The 26765-nt window shown below is 40.0% G+C and overlaps 1 protein-coding gene across 8 annotated transcripts in view; it reads right to left on the minus strand.

The window, feature by feature from the left end:
* Positions 1 to 26765, minus strand: part of arhgef10la (Rho guanine nucleotide exchange factor (GEF) 10-like a) — a 170397-nt gene that overhangs the window by 79576 nt on the left and 64056 nt on the right. For all 8 annotated transcript variants that reach the window (XM_047347199.1, XM_047347197.1, XM_047347193.1 and 5 more), the window contains 5 exons: positions 21107 to 21277; positions 17934 to 18079; positions 16578 to 16750; positions 12715 to 12830; positions 11188 to 11315 (listed from right to left, as the gene is read on the minus strand). In XM_047347199.1, the coding sequence (XP_047203155.1) occupies positions 11188 to 11315; positions 12715 to 12830; positions 16578 to 16750; positions 17934 to 18079; positions 21107 to 21277 (734 nt within the window). The remainder of the gene's footprint in view (positions 1 to 11187; positions 11316 to 12714; positions 12831 to 16577; positions 16751 to 17933; positions 18080 to 21106; positions 21278 to 26765) is intronic.

Here is a 26765-nt window from a genome sequence, read left to right on the forward strand (position 1 = left end):
TAATTTAGGTGGAATATGTAGTAAACAAATACATTTAATTCAAAAAAAGAGAGGATAACATGGGCTTTTTCTGCAGCTGCAAAACAAAAAAGATGCCATAAAGAAAAATGATCCATAGAAAAACTGTAGTTTATTTATACCTGAAGCTCAACAAGGTGCCAAACAATGACTTACAACTGTAACTACCCATCTAAAGCAGCAGAGAGCGGATGAAGGGTGGGACCTGCTGCTCCAACAGAACCACTGAAGATTAATGATATCACCACAGAGTCAAAAAAAAAAGGTCTTCAGAAGTAGGGTTGGGCATCATTTGAAACGATTCCGGCTCTGATTCCTTGTTTTGATTGCAGTTCATATCTATTCTTGATTCTGATTCTTTAGGAGGCAGGGTGAAAAAAGTTTACATGGTTTTAAATGAGATACCAAACCAGTTCTTTTTGAAAGTGATATTCTCAACTTATCCATGAATTTTAATTATATGTACTTTTTACTTTTTTATTACTTTATCATTAAATCCTCACAGGGCTATTTTCAATCTGGAATATAAATATAAAACCTATGAACTTGAATATAAATGTTTTGAATTTTTCTTTCACACGGGTACACTTTCACAAGAGAGCTTTATTTTTGAAAACCCCATTAAGCACATTTAACATATCCAGTGTCTGATGCTTGCAGGTACTTAGACATGATACTGAGCTTCCCCTGATAGGCTAACCTGGTGCAGATCAAACAAATAAAGAAGAACAGCTTGGACAACCCAGTAGTATCGTATCGTATCATATCATTGGAAAGTTAATTTATTTCTGTAAAAATCTTTGTAATACTGTACTGTTATGTTGTTGAGTATAAGGAATAACATGTGGTCAACAATGGTCCAATGGCAAAAGGAATGCCTTATGATTAATAAAAAGCGAAGCCCATTTAGGGGTTTGGGGCAGACAGAATAGTTTTTTTTTTATATTAATATATATTTTTTTATCATTCTTTTGGTGACATTCTAATTGTTTTAGATGCATTTAATGAGAGAAGTAGATGTTGAATAATACGAATTTAGCATGGGAAGAGGATGTACGAGCTAACTACTGTTATCACCTAGAACAAGACACAATACACATCATCGTTGCAGACATCCAAGACAAAGTCTCAAGTATGAAACAGAACTGCATCAGGCCAACTGTCTAAGTAAACTGACTGCTCTCCATGAACATCTAGCAGAACAAATGCACCAGTTGCTAAATGAAGGAAGCCCCATCGAGCTGTGAATCCCAGGCAAGACAGTGCTGATCATGAAGGAGCCCCCAAAAGGGAAAATGGCATCAAACTAAAGGCTAAAGATCACTTCCTTTTGTGCAAGGTAGAAACTAATGTCATACATCAAAGTAGCCAGGTTGTGTGGACACATGGCTCATTACCTGGGTGGATCCAACAACAGTACAGGCAGGAACAGCAGAGCAGTAGATAACCTACAGGACAGTCACTCAGCATTGTAAGTCTACACGTTCTACAAATACAGATGGTCACTTTGACATTTGGTTGTCTAAATCAGTCCATGCTTAGTCCTTTTCTTGTTAGCTTAAAACCCATAGTATCCTGTGTGTCCATTTTTCTTTCCCTTTCCCCCATGTCTGCGGAACTAAAGTAAGATTGTACTGTAAGTTTAAAGTGAGACTAGCATTACAAGCGCCAAATAAGACAGAATCATTGTCTAACAACGGCTTGTCTTGTCTGGGTTTTTCAAATTTTATTATAACTAGAAGTAGTCTCTCTGACCCAGGCTGGCTGTCTTTTTAAAGCATTGAGTAGCTATCAAAAGAAATAGCCTTTTTCCAGTTACCTGTGAATTCTACACCAATTCTAGTGTTATTAGAAGCAGAATAAAAGAAAAGAAGGGAGAGAGTGCGAAAAAGGTGGATGCAGGGACAGACACACATAAGTAAGCCAATTTCACACTTAAGCATTATTAGGAGGTAATTGAGTGGAGAAGTGAACGCAATCAGAAATTCTATTTCTGTCCTGTACCTGGTAATGCTTTGTGCAAACTCATTTGAAAAAAAAAAAAAAAAAAACATGTAGACATATTGAGAGAATAGGAGACATATGCAAAACAGGAACAGAGCAAGGAGATATCAAACTTCTGACATGTAGAACAAGTGGAACTTTCTCAGATAGGTGCTACTTAGCCCATTTTATGCTTATATATAGCAGACACAATGTGCCAAAGAGAGAGGGAGAGATGAGGTGTGACAAGAATAAAGCTTTTCACTTGGCTTGATTCATTAGGTAATACTTCATGCACACGCAACATCAAACATGCTAAACTGAGAGTAGTTTTCATTTCACCTCGCTGCCCAATGACTGACAGCCGCAGTGCAGGTGTGCTGCGCGGCCAGAATAGAGAACAAGATCATGCATGCTGGCAGTGGGGACACCGGGAAAACTAGGAATGTAGAAAGAGTCAAAAGGGGAGGAGGACAGAGAGAGCAGAGCAAAGTGAGGAGCAAAGGGAGGAGATGACCCAGTGAATTTAGGGGGGCAGGTCAACTGTGACAGTAATGCACAAGAACGGGACAGATGTAGATGTGAGTGCTTAATGGCATCATGTCATGCACCTGTCTGGCAGTTCACCTTCATCCTGCAGAAAGACCAACCAGTCAGAGAAAAAGTTAGCTCTGGAGTTGGTGAGAAAACTTAGAGGACACTAAATTTGTGTCTAAAGTTTGTACGAAAAAGAAAATTAAAACCAGTGCAGTCACTATTTTATTAGTCTTGATTAATTTTATGTCTGATGACCAAACTTTCTGCTTGCATCAAAAGACAAATAAATGAGAAAATAGGTTTTTCTAACAGACAAAAAACAGGCCTAAATAATTTTATTGATAAGACAAGGTTGCATCTGAATTAGTTCCAAAAGACTGCAGTTATAAACACAAAAATATTCATTCTCAAGCACAGTTACTTTGTTCTAGTATGGGGTTAATTTCCTTGGCTGGGGGTAGAATATAAACATTTGAAAGTAATTAAAATCATTTATTATGAGAACTTTGACTTATTCTAATACATATGAGAAAATGTAAGATAATTATTTGAAGATATTGTTATGCCAATTAGCATATTTTTAATCTAAAGCACATGTTTTGTACGTCAAACTGTCTGCAAAGCCATGCTTAAAAACTTTTTTTGGAAAAGGGAAAATCTATTTAAAACACCTGTTGTCACTGCCCTGTAATAAGCAAACTTTAACCAATTAGATGAATGAACAATTACAAATCAAGCTTGTTGGTTAATTGAAAACTGGCTTATAAGGACATCTATGAGCTTGGTTCATTTCAGCGGCAGTACTGGTGATGTTAAAACCTTATCTAAAGTAATAACTTTAAGAGCCAACTTTGCTGGCTCTTACACTGCCCATGCCAGTGTAGGAGGATTATTGGATGGAAGTACTCCCGGCCACAAAAGCTTACAAATCTCAAAAGCATACAGCGGTTTCATAAGGCAAAGCCCTTTTGAATAAATGTAGGTGAGAATAATATTCTTCCCATGGTGTCTACTTTTATAATAAATACAGGTTAAAATATGAAAGCAGCAACTCAGTGGGCAAATCTTTCAGGAGTAAAGAGAACAAAGACCAGGTGGTGCCACGGAGGTCAAAGGCAAGCACTTAAGATATACAGTTAAGTTAAAAATAAAAGGCATCTTCTCTCAACCTTTGGGTTTTTTATCGAATGACTTTGAGTTTATTTATTCTTAAGAATAAATGCATGTTGGACTCTTTAGTTTGTAAGTTTGCATTGCTAAAGTAAGATTTATTTATTGTTTTTTACCTTCTATGGATTATTTACACAATAAAACCCAACAATTGGGTAACAATATACAGACTTACAGCATTTTATTATTGCATTTTGATAATTTATGTAACATAAAAACTGTGGGAAAAAAAATATAAAAAATGCTTTAAAAGGAAAATGTTGAGATTTAACTGTATCTCACGATGGTGCTGTCCTGGTGTTTACAGTGCTTTATAAATAAAGTTGGAGTGGATCAGATTGAAAAGTACATCCTTTGTGTGCAAAAAAATATATATTTCAAGAATTGGTTTTGGTTACCTTGGCAGTACCACAAAAAAGTATAGACGGTGTATAACCACAGCGGAGAACCATTCTTTTTCACCTCCAGGTGTGATAGTGTCAACATGTGGGAATGTGAAAGGAAAAAAAGAAGAAAAACAAATATCAAGCTGCCCCTGGATAAAAATAGTGGTGGTGGCTGGTAGAATAACATTGTCGCTCTACAATCCCCCAAAAAAGAAAAACATACACTATAAAATCTTGTGTGAGCCATTTGCACAGCCTATCCTTGCGTTTTGTTTTTTTTTTGTTTACAGTGATTAAATGCACACGCTTTCATCACTGTGATAGACAATCACATCTACATGTTTGACTACGTGTTGTTTTTTGCTTTGATTAACCCTGATTGGTTATAAATGGGAACACCTTTGACAATTACCTTTATGCAATTATTTCCTGCTCTGTTCGTTGTAAAATGCAAGACATGCAAGATGGGATATTTTTCAAACAAATGCAGTGTAAGGTGGAAGGATTTTGGATTGGCACATCAGGTCCAGGGCTTCAACCACACCCTGGCCCAAATAGCCCTAGCTCCCACTAACCCAGTGAAAAGTGCTGTCTTTGGTTCTGAAATGTGCACTGCCTAGCAGTTAAAATTGTAGGAAGAATCTTTGTCGGCAGAAACTAATAGCCAGTTATCTATTTTTATTTACCAACTTGAACTACAAAATCAGCAACCTATAATGAAAGTCAAAGGTTTAGTATCTCTTGGTGCTTTTCACATTAATGCATTATTTAATTAAGAAAAACGTTTCTGGTTTCCAAGGGGAGAAAAATAGCAGCTCTGCTGTTACTGAGTTGTTTTTAAAACAAACAAAAAAAGAAAAACATGTTTAGAATAATTCAATGCTGTTTACCATGCTATTTTAAATCACAGTTACTAAATCAGAAGTAAAGCAATCCTTGAGACACTATCTGATCTAATCATAAAAATCATCCAGATACACACTATTCGGCAGTTATTTCACCATGCGCTCTAAACACTGGATATCCATGGAAATCTTGTTGTTTTCAGGTCAGCCAGTTATTGTCCTTCTATTGTTCAGATATATGCAATGAAAACTGGACTGTGTATAGCAAATGTTTCCTGTGCTATGTTTGTCCTGAGCAAAGACATTAAAGGTCACCTTGCTTTGCCTATTTGATGTTGTCCTAATTCTGCCCAAATAATCCTACCGACTTTTTAACTACATTTAGACATCACTGGATGTCATTATGAAGGCATCTCTTCGCCTTGCACTTTTTAATCCTACTTACACCTTGTATAGACCGAGGTAAATGTTATCTTTTCTGTGTATTTTAATTAAATTGTGGAATTATAATAAAGACAATCAAAATTAAATGTTGCCATTGTTTTTGTTTTGCCAGAGTTTTCTGAATTATCTCCACATAACTAACTTCATAGAGGTGGACAATTTAAACGGAGTCAGGATAAAACATTATAAAGAGTAAATATGATCAAAACTGAATGCAAGACATCGCCATATCTGAAAAGCGAAAATAAATGTAATGAGTCTTCTTTTAGTAGTCTGTACTGCACCAAGACAGCTCAGATGAGGTTACACGGACAGTAAGCTTCATGGTTTGAGATCAGCCTACTGTAGGAAGGAAACATTTAGACATCTAGCTAGTAATGCAATTAAATTTACCTGCTTGGATTGCTTACAATCAGAGGCAAAGGTCAGCTAAATAAATCACACAATGGACATGAAAATGGGGCACAGCCTGGTGACCTGGGAAGACTGAGTACAATTACTCATGTGTGCAACTGCACTTGATTTCATTACCATAAGTCAGGTCATAAAGCTCACTCAGATCAAGACCCTGACTCCTGAAAAACAACAACAGCCTTCATCCCCACAGTGTCCACAAAACATCTCCCATCTTAAAAAAAATCCCCCTATTTTTTGTACCACATTGCCAAATTGTGATATCTTTATACTCTGAAACTGCAGTGTAGCTATATAATGTTTCAAATTTTAATTGTTGTTTTGGATAGCCTTAGCTCACAATTTTGGAGGTTTGTCAGTGTTTGAGAGATGAGCGGGCTGGTTAAAGTGGACGTCAAAAATAAGTAGAAGGGCAGATGGGAATTGATTAATTCAAAGACTCAAATTGTAAGTTAAGATGGTAGATCCGTGATTTGTTTATTTCCCAAGTTTGCTTTTGTTTCACAAATGCAATATAAACTTATTATTGCATCTTAAAGCAATAAGCTTTCATGAGAAACAGAATAATCTTCCACCACACCCAAATACCATCAAATTGACTGTAAAGACTCGTCTATTTGGATGAGTCAGGCAGTAAGGATGAATTGGGTAAAAATCAGCCTTCTAACCGTGAATGAAAGTACCCGCCTTTGCCTTGGCAGGTCGTCTGCAAATAAAACACTGTTTTAAGGAAAAATGATGTGTCCCCTCACATACAATCTGTGCTTGGTGAGAGTGGGCAAAAAAAAAAAATTAAATCAACAAACGCTTTTGGTTAACTAGGAAATTTGAACTCTATATATGCTGGTTGCCACAGTATGGTCCCCGTTTCTGGGTCTTTGGTTGCTGCTGCATATGCACCTAAAGTGGATGTTAATGAACTGCTGTCACACGTAGGATGGTGCCTTTGAGGCAGCAGTCAGAATTCTCTCCACGTACTCATCTGTTTGCAGTGTGGAGGCTGTGATGTGCTGCCTCACTGCAGAGACTTGCTCACGGGCAGACAGGAGGGAACCAACTCAGTACAGGAGGTCCCTGCTGCGGTGCCACTCTCTCACCAGCAGAGAATAGGCTCAACACCGCATGCAAGAGTGTTGATGTATGTTTCTTAATGTGTATGTCACTATTACTGAAACATATGCTTGCTTAAGTGCATTTGCATTTGTCAGCAGGACGCATGTGTGAATATGTGTAAATTGAAAATACAGATGCTGACAGTATAGTTGCACAAAGCTGATTGTCAAATTAATAGCAAAAGAAAGCAGACAGAAAGACAAAAATATATCCTTTTGAAATTTTTGAATGTGTTGGGCCTTTTGTGTTTGTGGAAGAATCTCAGACGCTGTCTGGCCACTGCTCTTCCCTGCAATCTGCCACTAGTGCACCCTGGGTAGTGTCAAAATGATTTGAGCACCCGCTGTGCCACCTGTCACCCTGTGCCCCAAGGCTCATGCCGGTCCAACCATCCAACACTGAGGCTAAACCTCCATTAGATTGCTATCACACCACCACAATTTACCCCTTTTTCCCTACAGGATATCTAGCTCTGTTGGCCCTCCAAACCTATGTCAATTTCCTTGCATGATTGAAGCACAGGTCTTACTCTTCATTATTTAAATCTTAAATACAAATCTACAGCTGCACCTATGCAGGGGTGGAAAATCTCCTTGTCAGTACAGTTTCTAACAACATTATCACAGGAGTTCAGCAAGAAGGGTACCTCTTTAAGGGGAATTTGGGGGCTAAGTTGTAAGCATGACATCTGGCTCCACCAAACATCTGAGTAAGCAGATTGGCCCTGCAGGTCTGGTGTGACAGCCGATGAGGAAGCTGGGAGAAGTGGGAAAACTGATCTGAGCTTCTACTCTGCTCAAGCTGTCACTTTAACTTGGCTTGGCACAGTTTGATTCTCCCTGGCTCTGAAGTATTAGGCCCACTACTCTGACTGCCACTGCCCTGCCGGCACCAAGCCAAGTCTTTCATGGAGGGGGTCGCTCATCACTTTCACTCTCTTTCTTCCTGTCCTCGTTCAGCTTATTCTGTCTCTGCAGGGCTCCAGCTTCTTTATCACAATCTTTCTCTTTCTGTCCCTCCTGCTTGTTTCTTATCCTATTCCCAACAGAAGCCCCAAAATTGGATCCATTATAATCTGCCATTTTTTATTATTCCCAGCAGCTCCTGTGAAGCTACTCATATGCTCTCTTCTTGCCATCTTTGTTGTTTTCTAAGTAGGTGTTCAGTCCTTTAGTAATCATGCCACCCACATGAATACATTTTGACATTTTAAACTTCATGTATGAGTAAAGCCAATTCAAGATTCCATATGATTGTACGTGTGAAACAGACATGAACTGCAGTAACACCGCTCCTTGTCAAATTAAACTGATAACCACACCCCTTAAAAGCCAGAGAATATCTGTGGTTGAATGAGAGATCCAAGTAAAAGGAAAACAAATGCTGAGCATGTGTCAGTGTTGCTATGCCCGCACGTTTTCAATCCAGAAGGTATATCTGTTTTTACCTAATTGTCTTTTCGTTAATTATGCAGCTTTGAGACTGGGGATTGAAGCTTCGAAAACTTCATTCCATAGAGGATTTAAAATTTACATTTTCACTAAAATGCACTGACTGCAAAGAGTGACACAGGGATAGGTCAAACACTTCTCAGTATAGAACTAAATGACAGAAAACCTGTTCTGTAAAACATCACAGTAGTTAACTTTTTTCCCAAACATAGTTCCATAATTTAGGGGAGTTTAAAGTCTAACGCTGCTGGTTTACTTGCCCTTTGATATTTTGTATTTAACTGTGTCTGGATATCTATAGTTGGATGAGCCACTGCATTAGGCCACAATATTTAAGTTTACACTAAATTGAGGTAGACATTGCAGTATATAATCACAATACACATTTTACGGTCATTACATCATCGCCAAAATGTAATGGAACAAAAAAACCATCACAAGTTCGACTTAAAGCGTAAATTTAGACTGGGATATCCTGGAGCTGGGAGATCAATTACTAAACTGAATACCTGGCGCAGAGCAACATTTTCAAATTAATTTAGTATAGATATTCATCATGCTAGTACAAACTATGCAAGAATGTCAAATGTGGAAGGTAAAAGATGAAGCAGAGTAAAACCTATAAATTATCTAAATGGAACATTTCGTGAAGGCATTTTCAAAATGTATCCATGTACTAAATAAAAAACGCAAGTTAGGCAATTATCCACTCAAGGCAGAGCAAACTGTTCTCATCTTTAGTTTTGAAAAAGGGTTCCGGTTGCCCCATGATCCACAGAGATACCATATGTCAACCTAGTTTTCTATATTTTTGTGTTCCTAAATATAAGGTGAGTAGCAGTTTAATAAAGACTGTCCTTCAGTACCCTGGAAGCTAAGATGTGGTACAATCTCAGGAAAATGAAGCAGTGATTTTGTCTCTTTAATTATTAAAGATCCAATTTGAAAATGCAATGCACAGGTGCACTGTTTTTTATCTGTTTCTCTAGTCCCTTTAGTATTTTATTTAAACTTCGTGTTAAAGAAGAATTTTAGTTCCATATTCAGCAAAAAAAACAAATTATCATGTTACAACAACAAAGTTTGGTATAGATACAACTGGAATTTTATATGAAAGATTGCCACAAAAGAGTGTATACCTTTTGAAGGAAAAATATACGCTTTCAAAATTGTTTTACAAATAAAACTGAAAGGTGTGGTGTGCATTTCTATTCAGCTCCCTAGTCACTACTTTGTACAAACGATCTTTCATTGCAATTACAGCAGCAAACATTTTCAGGAAATCTAGACAATGAATGTTTTGCCCATTCTTCTTTGAAAAATATCTCCAGGTCAGTGACATGGAGAGTCTCTCTCAATTAGAATAAGGTCTGGATTTTGACTGGGCTCTTTTAACTCATTAACATGCTTTGGTCTAAACCATTATATTGTAAGTCTGGCAGTATGTTTAGGGTTGTTGTCCCGTTTGGAAATTGAACTTCCATCTCACTCTTTTGCAGCCACTAACAGGCTGGTTTTGCCCTAAAGCAATATCCATCTTCCCATTAACTTTGACCTGCTTCCCAGTCTATGCTGACAAAACAGCCACATAGTCTTGGCACCATCATATATCTGACAATGGTGATGGTGTGTTTAGGGTGTTGTGCAAGGTGTATGTAGGTCAAACAGTTCAATTCTGAACAGAATACTTTCTATCACACATTTGCTGTGACCCCTGCATGCCTTGTGGCAAACTACAAATGGGAATTCTTGTGACTTTCTTCTTGCCATTCTACCTTAATATCCAGACTTGTGGAGTGCATTAATATTAGTTGTCCTTTTGAAAGATTCTCCCACCTGAGCTGTCGATTTCTGCAGCTTCTCCAGATTTATTATAGGCCGCTTACCGGCTCTGATTATTGCTCTGCTTCTCGTTTTAGGTGAAAAACCATGTCTCGAAATGCTTACAGTAGCATCATTGTCTTTGCTTTTAGAATATGGATTGAACAATGGTCATTGAGTTGTTAAAAGCCTCACATGTTATTTTATAATTCAGTTCAATTCAATTCAGTTTATTTATATGGCGCCAATTCACAACACATGTCTTCTCAAGGCACTTCACAAAAGTCAGGTACATACATTCCAATTAATCCTAATCATTGAACAATGCAGTCAGATTCAGTTATTTATTCAAATTGGATAAAACATTTTTCTATCTAAGGAAACCCAGCAGATTGCATCCAGTCAATAACCTAACCCTACTTTAGGGAAGGCCCTGTAGTAAGTCAGTATCATTATGGATATACTATAGATTAAGTGAAAAATCTAAAAAAGTACCACTATGTATTTCCAACAAGATACTGTATCTAACTTAATAAGATCTATGTCGCATAAACTAATATGTAGCAAACATCAAAGACCTGTCTTGAAAACATACAATTTCAGCCAAAGGGTGGTAACACATTAAAAAACTATGATTCAAATCAAATGAAACCTAATTGAATTTAAGTTATATTTGTCACTTCTTTCTGAGATTGTGTTTTGAATCTGTGCTACATAAATAGACTAAACTGAATTGAAATCTTATTTTCATTATTATAATGTTTTCCTGTGTTTAATTTTGGTGTCTTTTTTAACAAAAATAAAACCAGACTCTGCTTCTGTTTGTCTGGTATGATCATCATTAAAATAATTTCTGAGATAAAATCCTTTCAGCCAGTTACCACTACTGAGGACAGCATTTTGTGTTGTTGTCTTTAATCTCATCGTCATATGTTCTTATTCCCAGGCATGCCATAAGCTATACATTTCAATTAGAGCTTTACCTTTCCATGATATTCTACTCACTTGTCTGGCCTGCCGGGCACCTGCAGGCGTAAGCGGCACTTGTTAGCACACTGGATTTGTTCTTCTTTGATGCGGATAAGTCTCTGCAGAGCCAGACACCAGTCCTGGGACACAGTGGTGTTTAGGTTCTTTAAAAGAAAAACACACAAATTTAAAACTACCTGATTCAGAACCAAGGTATCCATGGGTCATCAAGCACACAGCACAATACGTAGTGTGCATGAAGACAAAAAGTACATGCTGTGGATGCTCACAGTAATAAGGCACATTCTGTTGCAAATCCTGCAGTGCATTATTTGAACCAATATTCTTCAGATAATAAACTGTGCAATCCTGTTCATTCACTCAAATACAACTCTGAATTTATTTCAGTCCTGTCATCCATTTCATAGTAAAACCTGGACCCTCAAGTCAAATAGAATGAAATCAATTTTCTGCAGCAAATGAGCTGTGTAGAAGTATTTTGTCTATTTTATTTTTTCAACAGACAGTATTATAATTTGGTGGAAAGGAATATCAGCTATTAAGTGCTAGGCCAGCATCACTTCTCCTGAGGACATAGTGCTCATTAAGTCCAGGGAGGCAAGGGTGCAGCCATTAGCCAGTGAGACTTGGTGATTACTGGAGTATACCTCCCTGGTTGTGTTACTGTATGTAGTTCCGTAAATGAGATACCAGACGATTACTGGGAAGACCACTGGTATGTACACGACAGGAGGGTGTCGACAGTTTCATTTGTATTTTGGGAACATCTCATTCCCACTCTTGTGGCACTATTGTTCGAGAGAAAGATGGAACATTTTGTGCTTCTACAAATAAATAATTTGTAAAAGCACATACGGCAGTTTTTTGATAACACCACAAAAATCTATTTCTCAGGTGAAAAGCGCATTCCTTACTGTGCAGAATTCCTAACTCTTAGATTTTCCTTGTTAAGTGTTCAAGTATCTTTGTATCTTGAACCTTTGTTCTTCCTAAGTAATATTTTTTGAAGTTTCAAAGGCTCTGTGAGGTGAGCTTCAACTGGCACATTGTATTTCCATAATTTAAACATCTTAATTTACTATCTCTAAATAACTTGATCATAAATAATTTGTGATGCTGAAAGCACTCTTGGCAGAGGTCAAATTAATGCACCAGCCTCTCTGTGAGTGTTGTTTTCAATGACCAAAAATAGTAGTATACATATTCTGCAACAACCTAACCTGTGCAGTGATGGGATGTGATGTGTGTGAACAGAACAGTGTTTTTGGTGATCAGAATCAGAATCAGTTTTATTGGCAAGTTTGTACAGACAAACAAGGAATTTGACTCCTGTACACTTTGCTCTCAGTGAGGATTTTTTTTTTTTTTTGATATATATAATAGTGGAGTAAAGAATATCGTTTTTTAAATGTACATATATACTCAATCAGGGTAGTTTTAAGCTAAAACACAAAAACATGATGCCCAAGATGTTGACATTAGGCTTATTTCGGTCTTCAAATGTTCTGAGACTAACTCCAGAAATGTAGGTTTAGGACATACCTGGTATGTCCCCTGTAGTGTGCCCACAAGCAGAGTAACCTCTTCCACAACTGAAAGGTCATGCTGTAGTTCCTGCAGTTCGTGGTACAGCCGTGGAGGGCCCAGGAAAGCTTTACCTGCGAGATAGGCAACACGGAGTTTGGAAATCAGCAACAGATTGTATAATGCAGTACATGCTGAGAGTCGTAGCCTCGCAACACAGAGAGAGTACATCTGTTTGGCCAGTTTTATTGAACCAGTAATAGTTCCAAAGTAGTTCAACACAAACATGGAATTGCTGTTATCCTGTGGAGCGTACATTTTTATTAAGTGTGCATTTATATTACTTATTTTAGGTTTGATATCCATTGGTCTTCATTATTTGCACTAATAGTCAGTTGTCTAATTAAGTTTGAATGTTTCAGCCTTTAATAGCTTTTGTTAAATCTACATTTATTGACCAGTTGTCACCTTACTATTATTGAAAGGCACTGACACCAAAGCAGAACCAAACACAGACTGAAACAAAAAAGGCAGAATTTGATGCCCTTTTATGAGTAAAGTAACTGAATATGAAAAGTGGTCAACATTTACTTGCTTTCTACTTCGTGCTGATATGCATAACATTTGTTAGCAATTATATTAATCCCTTGAATGTTGTGATTGCAAATTAAGGCTTTGCCACTGATTAGAGAAATGGGAATTATTCAATCTATTGTGTTGGCACTCTACAAGGTAGAAAAACATGATCAGGTTCTGGCCACAGCTTAATTACATTGAACTAAGGAAAAATATAATTAAGAAGAACTTAACAAAATATATTGTTTGTATTTTAAATGGATCACTTTGGGCAAAGACATCAGTACCTTTCATTTTTAAAGATACTGCACTTGCCTGCTGGTGACCACTAAATATCTGTGTAAGTCATTACAATGGTTACAATGGTTAAAATGGCAGTAAATGAAATATAAAGTTTAAAAGCATCTGTTTTAACAGTGTCAAAATACTGACACCTAGTATGTATATATGCATAAAAATATGAATGCCCTTAAAAATAACAACATCATTATTATCATCGTGACATGTGATTGCATTTTAGCAGCAATATTAACAGTATTTGTTTTATTTATATATTTGTGTTAGGTGAAAGCCCCATAACACCTAAAACATGGATATATTGCTAAATGTTATCATCAAATATCATGTTATCTAAATGTTGTAGCAGCCCCTTTCTACAATAAATTGATATGCGAAGCACTCTATTTAATACACTACTGCTTTCCTGTCTTCTTCAACGATCATACCAACATAATTCTAAATATCCACTTCTTTCATTCCGCTAAGTCACTGACTTGTTTGATTAGAACCTAAGAGGTCATTTTGAACATTCTGTATTTAAATTATGAATAATCAGAAAAAAAAAACTTTCCTTGGATGAAAGTAAAAAGTACAATCTCAAGGTCACACCGTTCCATAAACAGGAAAAGGATGGCATTGTATGACAAAACTAATAGGGGTGCAGGAATTAAAGTTGCTTTGGCTGAAACTCTTGTGGGTACTAATAAGAGTTTCAGTGCATAAATGCATCGAACACCATTATTTGTTGAACTACAGAGAGTGAATTTATGAGTAAAGAAAAACTGTTATTTGGGGCTATGATGTCCTTTGCTGGCCAAAGAGAATGCAGGTGTCTCATTAGACGCAAAATTCAGCATCGATTTGAGGCCCACTGCCTTCAAAGTCTTTCTCTCCTAGTACCAGGAATCAATACTCGCGTCTCCTCCTGTCTGCCGTCCCCCTTCCCAGCTCCCCTGGCCCACATTTCTCCAGCAGCAAGCTCTGTGAGAGTTGTCTAATTAAATTCTGCAGGTAGATTTTGCTCCAAAACGGCCCTGCACTGTCTCCGCTGACACATAATAAAGTAGCAGGAGAGGAGAGCAGGTCGGCGAGTTTAGTGAGGCGTGCTCATCCAAGGGGACCTGCAGCTGTTTTGCTATTCGCGTGCACAAACGGAGTGAGAGCAGAACCATAGGAGAACATGGGAAGAGGGGAAAAGGGAAGAGTGGGCTGGTGTTATTCATCTAAAGAGCTCCATTGTAGCTTTGGGGGTTTAATAAGATCTTTGACACTGGCACACAGTGACATCTGTCATCTACACAAGCAAATCAATAGGTGAGACATCTGAATATAAAGGGGGAGTGTTGTGTGCTGAAAGAACAATGTCAGAGCATTGTCTTCTTCAGAGGGATTGCCTGGACCCCTGCGCAGGTTCGCCTAGCCTTCCTGGGCCTGTTACTGGCTATGGCCCAAGAGGTGAATGTGCTGAGTTGTAATCCAACATAATCCCGTTGGTGAAGCAGGATATGGTTTATACACTTAGACATGACTATCCTTGCTGGCCACAAGGCACATAATTCACTGGTGTGGAAGGCCTGAGCCCAAAGAGGTCCATCCTCACACTCATCCACTGTGCCAACGATGCTAGCTAGTGGCTTTGAAGAAAAAGCAGCTTCAATGCTCGTGTCAAAACCATTGTCTGATCCCCAGCCAAACCCTCTGCTACACCACTGATGGAAAAAAAACAGCAGTTCTGACTGTGGGTCATACGGGAAGCAGGAATGAAAGAGGATGAAAGGAGGTAAGTCAGTGTAAAAGAATAAACACCTGGCACAACTGGCTTTCAGGGAAAACACATTAACATTGTTTGGCTCTCCGTGTATTGGAAGACACAAACAAGACACCCAACAGCAAAAAAAAGGCCCAGAATGATGAAAAGGTTTGAGGGAAAAAGACAGACCTGCCTGAAGGCAAGCTTTTTTATATCAAGACAGGTGTAGGTGGCTGTGCAAGGTGGAAAATTATTTCATTTTAAGTTCTGCTAAGAGGGAGAGGCATGCCAAAGAGACTCTCTGTTGAATGACATCTGAATGGTATGTAAATAGATTGTTCTGCAAATCTGACAGAAAATGTGGCAACTGATGCAACAGGCTTTGGATAGATTCTGTGCCAAAAGGGTCAAAAAAAGAAATGCAAAAAAAAAAAAAAAAAAAAGAAGGAATCGTGCACCTCTGAGGAAACATACAGCTTTTTTTGAAACTGAGAAAGTTGCAGGAAGCATCGGGGGCTAATCCTAAATGATCCCAAAACCTTGCAGCAAAGCTGTGAGGATACGAGTATAAACTACCTGAACATAAGGAGAAAAAACTGTAATCCAGTGAGAATATAAACCAGCTCTCAAAAGAGTAGGTGCTTACTGAGCATGACACAAGGAGCACTGAAGAAGTCACCATTAATATTTAAGTCATGTAGCGACAACTTTACAAAGTGTGCTGCATTACATCCCGATAAGGCTTTGTATCTTCCTTTTCCCATGGCACATTTATCAGGGATCTCGTCAAGCTTAGTACACACCGGAGTTTTGTGAGTGGTGGTGGGAGAACTAGTGTTTCAACCACAGATTCCTATCTGCCGCTACCAGCTCTCTAATTGGTCCTAGAAAGGCAGGGAATAATCTGGGCAGATTGATGACTCCTCTCCAAACATGTTTGTGGTCTATCAGAGAGTGAAATGAGACAGTGAGGATGATACAGCTTGGGGCTCCCTACCCCAGCATCACTCTCCAAGATAAAACGCCACAGGCTGACGAGAACAAGTGACCATCATCACTATCCCCCTCACAAACACATCCTCAATCAGAGTGACAAGCAGCATGACTGGATCTCCACCTCTCCATCTCCTCTCTCCACTTCAGAACTGGAACAGATTAGCCTTGCTGACTCAGAGAAAGAGGCTGAGACTAACAGTCAGTTAAAGTGAAGAGATTAACCAGAGGGTGACACATAGGGAAATATTGTAGAGGCACAAGTTCACATATTTGTTTTTACCTGAATTGCAGGCACCACTTGCCCTCTTAGCCCCACTCTGAAGAAACAAGGTGTCTTTGTTTTGAGAGTTCTCCTGGCCAACCTCTACTACTTGCACATGCTGAATGGGGGCACTCCACTTCATGGTGTACTTGGGGCCAACAGGAACAAGGCTGCTAATATCTGGAGGTCCTCTGTAGTAAATAAATAAAAAATTATTTTAAAAAGCTAGGAAATTTTAAAAACAAAGAGAAGCAATTTGGAGAATATTGTCTACCAGGATACTCAGATAAGATCTGAAAACATAAACTAAGAGTAGAAACACATACAATAGAATAGAATGTAAAAAGAACACCATGTGTAAAGGTATTCCAAATAAACAATGATCCTAAGCATACAAAGTCAATGTTTTGGAGTGACCATTAGAAAAGTCCTGATCTCATTCCTATAGAAAAATTACAGGCAGAGCTGAAAAGATATGTGCATAAGTAAGCCTTTAGACCGGAGTCATTTTCACTTGTTCTGTTAGGAGGAAAGGGACAGGTTCTATTACTAGCTTGTGGAAGAAAACCCAAAACATTAAAGATCAGTTTCAAGTCAATTCCAACAAATACCAATAAAATGTATGTAAACATCTGAAAATGAAGAAAGTTTAATGAAATTATCATGTCATGACTCTCACATTCTTGTTATACACAGAATGTCAACACCTGGTCGTAACTGTATATTATCTCCCTTGTTCTTTAATTGTACGTTCGGTGGAATTCATTTTTATTCGTGTATTCAGCATAACAATCAGCAATGTGATCATTTTTGTCAAGTTCCTAGAGGACACACTAAGTAAGCCTCTGGATACTTATCTTGAAATGAAATGCAAAATGATAATATCCTTTGGGGAATGCACAACATGGCCTCAAGTAACATCCTTAACAGGGACTTCGCTGAAATAAAAAAAAAAAAACTTTCCCTGTTTGTACTTGGGAAAAAGAGACAGGCAGAGGGAGATACAATCAATGGTGCTGACAAGGAAGATAAATTGGAAATAAACCAAAAACGTTTTATGTCAGTAATCTGGGACTCCTCAAGCTATTGTTAGGGATTCTGCCATTTGTTTAATGCTGATAAAGCTCCTGCAACTTCAGATAGTGCTTAGAAGCCCACAGTGTTTTCTCTTTACTGTGTAGTTTGTCAAATTATCTTTACAAAACCTCAGGCATCACATAGGAGCCCTGTGCAATTAAATATATATTTGAGCAAAATGTCTCCTAGACTCAACTTTAAAAATGTACATGTAATGTTATGCTGTATCTAAACATTAGGGCTCACATTAGCTAAGTATTCCTAAGTGATTCAATTTGCTTGATAACAGGGACTTACTTGACATTTATGTTGGCACAGATGAGCAGATCATCAAAAAGGAAGACCTTTCTCTCTTTCGACTTCAGGACTTGTCCCCGCTCGCCGTACACTGTCTCAATAAGTGTCTCACAAAGGACCAGTGACCTCTGCTCCGAGTTCAGTTGCTAAAAGGGACACAGAAATCAGATCAAAGGCAGAGGAGACAGTATCACAAAGATCCAATCCTCTGAAGCACAATGACTGGAGGACAGAAAAGTCAAAAGAAATTATATCTCATCTGGGATTAGAAACACATTCATTGTGCTGAAGGTCATGGAATGTGCATGTATGTATATACACAATTACATGTCTACAGCAACGTTCACTCACTGAACTTCATTAAAAAAGATTGCACTTGCCCTTTGACAGGCTTTCCCGTTATGTATTTGGACAGTGGTTAAGAAGGTACCTAAGGGAAACATTTACTTAATTTGAGGTTCTGTATTTGTCTGAAATGCTTGTAATATTCTAAACAAAGACTTCCAAAACACCCTTTTGATCTTTTTGTTATTTTGTTTATGGAATTTTATCCACCTAAGTACAAAAAGACAAAAATGACATGACACATTTCATTCAAAGCAGTGGGACACACAATCATTTTTGCCACAATAACAGAGCACTAAATGCTGCTTTAACTTTTTTAGTTCTGGTCCTGGAAATGCTAAGTAAAAAGAACCTGGGGACTCTACATAGTTCATACAGGACAAGCAACTCTGAAATGTATTTCAATTTCAAGACTCTTGAGTGCTTTACATACTGATAAGATTTTCAATAATTTTCCACACACAGAAAAGGCAATGATTTACAGAGTGGTGGGATCATTTTCCTGGTGTTGGTCAGGACTCTGGCAGCAGCATCTGGATAAGCACTTGCCTTCCTGATTGCCTGAAGTTTTTGGTTTGTTTTTACAGACACTAGTAAAGATGCTATTGCAACATTATAACCTAAAGGAAATAAAATCATGCACTAGTTTGTATGTCCTGTTTTGACAGGAAACCATTTTTTACAGGCAATGTTTTTAAGAGATGATGATTTAGTAATAGCACGGTGGCACAGTTGGTAGCACTGTTGCCTTGCAGCAAGAAGGTCCTGGGTTCGATTCCCGACCGGGGGTCTTTCTGCATGGAGTTTGCATGTTCTCCCCGTGCATGTGTGGGTTCTCACCGGGTACTCCGGCTTCCTCCCACGGTCCAAAGACATGCCTGTTAGGTTAATTGGTAGCTCTAAATTGCCCTTAGGTGTATGAATGAGTGTGTGCGTGGTTGTTTGTGTGTTGCCCTGCGATGGACTGGCGACCTGTCCAGGGTGTACCCCGCCTCCTGCCCATAGACTGCTGGAGATAGGCACCAGCTACCCCATGACCCACTATGGAATAAGCGGTAGAAAATGACTGACTGACTGACTGACTGACTTTGGATGCTTGGTAAAAATTACGGTTTGAGTCAATGAAAACACCTAGCTTTCTTGCATGCTGAGTCAACTGAGTCTAGCCAAGTGATGATTTCTAACTGTGTTTTTTGGGGATCAAAAACAATGTGTTCTAATTTTTTGTATTAGGCTAGAGAAATGCTAACCCATTCACTGACTGGTATTATGGATAAACTTATTAAGTGACTCTAAGAGGCTAGTGACAGAGTTCTGTCATTAGTGCATCTATGGTAAGAAATTTGTAGCATATTATAGCCTGAGCTGGGGCACATACAAATTTTAAATACAAGTAGCCCAAGATCAGAGCCTTGAGGAACCCCACATTTAATAGGATCAAGAAAAGGCCACAAGATCAAGAAAAAGCCATTTTCTAGCTTTTATTTCAGCACCAAAATCAAGATATAATAAACATGATCTGGTCTTAACCAGCCATGTATATAGCCAACAAACAGATTCCACGCAGACAAAATTTATCAAACAAAGCTGAAGCTAAAATACTTGTGTAAAAGGTTAGAGTACATCATAGGTTTCATAAGCTTTAGCAGCAATACCTTACTGTAGTTTCAGATTTTGTCTGAATTTATCAGTCTTCCAAATCAGTGGGAAGGAATTTTGGCCCAGTCTTCCTTACATTATTTCAGTTCATGTAATTTATTTAACATTGGTTTCTACACAGCTCTCATGAAGTCCCACCTCAGCATTATTATCAGATTGGGGTCACTACAACACTTTGTTGGTATTTGTTGGCAATGCTAACAAGCCAATGAAACTCTTGCTTTTATAAAAGATAGTGACACTTGCTGGTGATCAGTTAAATATATAAGCAGCAAGAGGAGATTTAGACTTTTCAAACACATGTATGATGATGTGACTGCATGTGTTACTGAGTAAAAATAAAGAACATTCTTACTTAAATATTTATACTTGCTACTCTGGTGCACCAGGTACTTTAAGACAAAGGAAACATTTTTTTTTTATTGGAGGTTTACAGGGGCAACTTAGAAAAAGACTATTTCCTTATTGGAATTCTGCAGTGTCACTGCTGCAAATGGAATTTTGTGCGAGGGGATTAGATTGGGCGAATCAGCTCATCTCAGAGTCCTGAAAAGCAATGACTGATGCAGAAAAATGAAAAAGGAAGAAAGAGTGTTCAAAACAGCAAAAAAAAGAAAAAGTACAATGTAGTCACACTCGAGGAGGAGAAGAGGTGTGTATATTCTAGGTGCAGTAAACGAGTAAACAAGAGAGTGCCTGGGGGGGTTGGGGGGTAAAGCGAAAGCAGAGCAAAGAAGAATGAGACCGACGGGGTGAAAGAGATAGCCCTCTTACAGTTTCCAATTAAATGTCTCATTTACCCCCTAATTCTTCTTATTCAGAGCAGCATTTGTTCAGATTTGCAGCAGCAGGACTGTAATTTTAGTGTGTAATGGAGAAGCAATACCGCTGCATTTGCATGTGGTACTGTCTAGGGATGATAATGGGCACCATTTCTGTGAGATGATTTCTCTAAATAAAAATGCCACCAAAAATTTATGCTTTGAAAAGCGACATAAGTAATGTGCTATATATTAGTTAAATGTCCAGGTGTTTGGCTCACAGTGATAACACAGATGAGCTGCAGGGTTTAGAGGCTGCCTCACAGATGATTTGGACATTGGAGAAAATGTGTGAGTGTACAAAGTGCACGTTCAGGTGTGTAAGCAACTGCAGGTGTATCCAGTCACCTTACTGAACAGACGATCACTAACGCTGCGGGCCAGTTGTTGAGTCTCTGCAATCTGGTCAGCTACTCGCTTCTGTTCATTCAGTTTCTCAGCCAGTGTCTCCAACTCTGTCAGTGCGAGCTGCAGGGGAAGACGATCCACGTGGCCCTTTGGTGTATTCTTAAGCATGTCCTAAAAAAGTCACAGAGGACAGCAGCTGCTCAGTTTTACTATTGGTCAGACACTATTTTTTTTAGGTTTTTACTGAGCTTTGCTAGAAACACACAGTTGTAGCAACTCCAACCTAGAAAGTTCTAAGGATTTGTTCCATGGATCGTTTTATTTAAAAACACTTGCTGGGCTTTTTTCTTACAATCTGCTTTACAGTTTCAGTTCAGAAATGTTCAGGGATCCTCTACAGAGGATCCTGGGATGTAAAAAATTAACAAAAATGCATTAATTGTATTTAAAAACAACCATGTAAATGAATCAACATAACTTGTAAATGTGCCAGATTTAACCTTAGAGGCTAACATCCATCTGTAGCTCGTGGAAGGTTAGTAGTATAAAACATCAAATCACATAATTTAATTACATAATACAGAATAAAAAAGTTATACAAGAAAATACCCAAACATGGTCAATATGCAACTGTTACTACTTTACATATGCTCTCTGTTTTAGGGATTTAGAGAACTGTCTGTAAGATGTTATGTTCTTCCCTGAAAATATACACGTTTAATACACTAGTAAAAGTTCTTCATGACAACTAATTACTTGAACAATAAACAGTGTTTTCTTTGCCAGTACTCCATCTGGATCTGCACCTCTATTTAAAGACACTTAGTAAAGAGCATATATATATACAGTTCTATCAACATTGAAAAGCAAACATGGGCTCCACAACCAGTCACAGAACTTAAACTTAAAGCTGACAGTTCTGCTACAGCCTGGTCCTCATTTGTTGCAAGTAATTCGACACCATTGCAATCAGCATAGGTCTGACAGGGCGACACGAAGTGCACAAATTCAGGAATGTCATTAAAACATGCAAACTAAAAAGCAGAGGACCCAATGTATGCATTGCATTCAAGGTGGTGGTGACTGTTTTATGCATCATATCTGGTGTCATTTCCACCCTATTTCAGGTGGTTCTGCTGCAGGATTGATAAAATTAGCTACTTCTGGTATGTTAGTGGTACAGGTGTTGGACAATGAAACTGAAACACCTGGTTTTAGACCACAATAATGTATTAGTATGGTGTAGGGCCTCCTTTTGCGGCCAATACAGCGTCAGTTCGTCTAGGGAATGACATATACAAGTCCTGCACAGTGGTCAGAGGGATTTTAAGCCATTCTTCTTGCAGGATAGTGGCCGGGTCACTACGTGATACTGGTGGAGGAAAATGTTTCCTGACTCATTCCTCCAAACACCCCAAAGTGGCTCAATAATATTTAGATCTGGTGACTGTGCAGGCCATGGGAGATGTTCAACTTCACTTTCATGTTCATCAAACCAATCTTTCAGTAGTCTTGCTGTGTGTATTGGTGCATTGTCATCCTGATACACAGCACCGCCTTCAGGATACAATGTTTGAACTACTGGATGCACATGGTCCTCAAGAATGGTTCGGTAGTCCTTGGCAGTGATGCATCCATCTAGCACAAGTATTGGGCCAAGGGAATGCCATGATATGGCAGCCCAAACCATCACTGATCCACCCCCATGCTTCACTGGGCATGCAACAGCCTGGGTGGTACACTTCTTTGTGGCTTCTCCACACCGTAACTCTCCCGGATGTGGGGAAAACAGTACAGGTGGACTCATCAGAGAACAATACATGTTTCACATTGTCCACATCCCAAGATTTGCGCTCCTTGCACCATCAAAACAGACGTTTGGCATTGGCATGAGTGACCAAAGGTTTGGCTATAGCAGCCCGGCCGTGTATATTGACCCTGTGGAGCTCCCGATGGACAGTTCTAGTGGAAACAGGAGAGTTGAGGTGCACATTTAATTTTGCCGTGATTTGGGCAGCCGTGGTTTTATGTTTTTTGGATACAATCTGGGTTAGCACCCGAACATCCCTTTCAGACAGCTTCCTCTTGCGTCCACAGTTAATCCTGTTGGATGTGGTTCGTCCTTCTTGGTGGTATGCTGACATTACCCTGGATACCGTGGCTCTTGATACATCACAAAGACTTGCTCTCTTGGTCACAGATGCGGCAGCAAGACGTGCACCGACAATTTGTCCTCTTTTGAACTCTGGTATGTCACCCATAATGTTGTGTGCATTTCAATATTTTGAGCAAAACTGTGCTCTTACCCTGCTAATTGAACCTTCACATGCTGCTCTTACTGGTGCAATGTGCAATCAATGAAGACTGGCTACCAGGCTGGTCCAATTTAGCCATGAAACTTCCCACACTAAAATGAATGTTGTTTCAGTTTCACTGTCCAACCCCTGTAGCTGCAGTTCAGTTGTTTGTTTCAGTACCTAACCATATGTAGTGAGCTGTATTTATTTAAATACCCTGTTTTGCAATTTAGCCAGATTTTTTCATTTTGTTTGTTACAATAATCACACAACTACGATTCTTTTTGAAGTTCTGACATGTCCAGACATGATCACTGCAGCTACACCTTTAATCAAATGAAGCTTAACCTGTGGCTTCAGCATGTTTTAACTGGATAATTCCACTGGTCACTCCACTCAGAATTGTGGAATCAAGATTGATGTGGCTGAAGAATCAAATTTTAAATTGACCACTGAAAGCCTGCTGGTGTGCTGATTTTACTTTTTAACTAATTTACTTGAAGCCTAACTATTTACATTTTAGATTCTCACGAAAGGCATCAAAACTGTGAATGAACACACGTAATTATATAGTAAACAAAAAGTGTGAAATAACTCTAAACATGTTTATATTTTAGATTCTTCAAAAACAGTTACCCTGTGCTTTGATGACTGCTTTGCTCTCTTGGCATTCTCTCAATGAGCTTCATGAGGTGATCACCTCAAATGGTTTCCCAAAGAGTCTTCATAGAGGTTCATTAAGAGATGGCCAAAGGTTAATATTTCAGTCATCACAGCAAAGGACGGATATTTAAGGAATCTAAAATATAAAAAACATTTAAAGGTTTTTTTAATTTTTCGTTTGCTACATAATTGTACATGTGTTCATTCACACCTTTGATGCCTTCATTGAGAATCTACGTACAATGTAAATAGTCAGATAAAGAAACTATTAAACGAGAAAGTGTTTGACCGGTGGTATATATATATATATATATATATATATATATATATATATATATATATATATATATATATATATATATATAGAGTATAGTATATATAGTATAACCATTTCAGGTGACTACCTGAAACTATACTATATATAATGTATAGTTATATATAGTTATATATATAACTATACTATATATATAGTATAGTATATATAGTATAGTTATATATATACTATATATAACTATATATAACTATACTGTATATATAGTATAGTATAGTATACCCCTCCTTGAACCGCCACCTTAACGTGGTGGAGGGGTTTGAGTGCTCGAATGATCCTAGAGGCTATGTTGTCTGGGGCTTAAATGCCCCTGGTGGGGTCTCCCATGGTAAACAGGCTCTAGGTGATGGGTCAGACAGAGAGCGGTTCGAGAATCCCTCATGATGACTACAGAATCGAGGCACGTGACGTTGCCCGGTACGGTGGAGCCGGGGTCCCACCCTGGAGCCAGGCTTGGGGTCGGGACTCGTCGGAGAGCGCCTGGTGGCCAGGTTGCTCCGCGTGGGACCCGGCCGGGCCAAGCCTGAACGAGAGACGCGAGACCATCCCCCAGTGGGGCCACCACCTGCAGGGGGAACCGTGAGGGACCGCTGCAAAGAGGATTGGGCGGCGGACGGAGGTGGAGACCTCGGCGGCCCGATCCCCGCATGCTTAGGCTGGCTCTAGGGACGAGGAATGTCACCTCACTGGGGGGGAAGGAGCCTGAGCTGGTGCGGGAGGTCAAGAGATATCGACTAGAAATAGTCGGGCTTGCCTCCACGCACAGCGTGGGCTCTAGAACCCATCTCCTTGAGAGGGGCTGGACTCTCTTCTACTCTGGAGTGGCCCGCAGGGAGAGGCGGCGGGCTAGTGTGGGTTTGCTTGTTGCCCCCCAGCTCAGTCGTCTCGTGTTGGGGTTTACCCCAGTGGATGAGAGGGTCACATCTCTGCGCCTTCGGGTTGGGGAGAGGTCTCTGACTATCATTTCGGCATACGGGCCGAGTGGTAGTGCGGAGTACCCGGCCTTCTTGGCGTCCCTGTCGGGGGTACTGGATAGTGCCCCTCCTGGGGACTCCATTATTCTGCTGGGGGACTTCAACGCCCACGTGGGAAACGACAGTGACACCTGGAGAGGCGTGATTGGGAGGAATGGCCTCCCCGATCTGAATCCGAGCAGTGTTTTGTTATTGGACTTCTGTGCTAGTCACGGACTGTCCATAATGAACACCATGTTCAAACATAAGGGTGTCCATCAGTGCACTTGGCACCAGGATACCCTAGGCAGGAGGTCAATGATCGACTTTGTTGTCGTATCATCAGACCTTCGGCCGCATGTTTCGGACACTCGGGTGAAGAGAGGGGCTGAGCTGTCCACTGATCACCACCTGGTGGTGAGTTGGATCCGCTGGAGGAGGAGAAAGATGGACAGACTTGGCAGGCCCAAGCGCATAGTGAGGGTCTGCTGGGAACGTCTGGCAGAGCCCTCGGCCAGGGATGTATTCAACTCTCACCTCCGGGAGAGCTTTGACCAGATTCCGAGAGATGTTGGAGACATAGAGTCCGAATGGACCATGTTCTCTACATCTATTGTCGATGCTGCTGCCCGTAGCTGCGGCCATAAGGTCTGCGGTGCCTGTCGCGGCGGCAATCCCCGAAACTGGTGGTGGACACCGGCAGTAAGGGACGCTGTCAAGCTGAAGAAGGAGTCCTATCGGCTGTGGTTGGCTTGTGGGACTCCTGAGGCGGCTGACGGGTACCGTGGGGCCGAGCGTGCCGCGGCCCGGGCAGTGGCAGAGGCAAAAACACGGACCTCGGAGGAGTTCGGTGAGGCCATGGAGAAGGACTACCGGTTGGCCCCAAAGCAATTCTGGCAGACCGTCCGGCGCCTCAGGAGGGGAAAGCAGTGCTTCGCCAACACTGTTTACAGTGGGGGTGGGGAGCTGCTGACCTCGACAGGGGACATTATCGGCCGGTGGAAGGAGTACTTCAAGGATCTCCTCAATCCTGCCATCACGCATTCCCTGGTGGAAACAGAGGCTGGGGACTCGGGGTTGGACTCTTTCATCACCCAGGCTGAAGTCACCAAGGTGATTAAAAAGCTCCGCGATGGCAGGGCTTCAGGGGTGGATGAGATCCGCCATGAGTACCTCAAGTCTTTGGATGTTGTGGGGCTGTCATGGTTGACACGCCTCTTCAACATTGCGTGGCGGACGGGGACAGTGCCTTTGTATTGGCAGACTGGGGTGGTGGTCCCCCTTCATAAGAAGGGTGACCGGAGGGTGTGTTCCAACTACAGGTGGATCACACTCCTCAGCCTCCCTGGTAAGGCCTACGCCAGGGTATTGGAGAGGAGAGTCCGGCCGATAGTTGAACCCCGGCTTCAGGAGGA

This window comes from Girardinichthys multiradiatus, chromosome 20 (genome assembly GCF_021462225.1).
Source record: "Girardinichthys multiradiatus isolate DD_20200921_A chromosome 20, DD_fGirMul_XY1, whole genome shotgun sequence".
Taxonomy (NCBI): Eukaryota; Metazoa; Chordata; class Actinopteri; order Cyprinodontiformes; family Goodeidae; genus Girardinichthys; species Girardinichthys multiradiatus.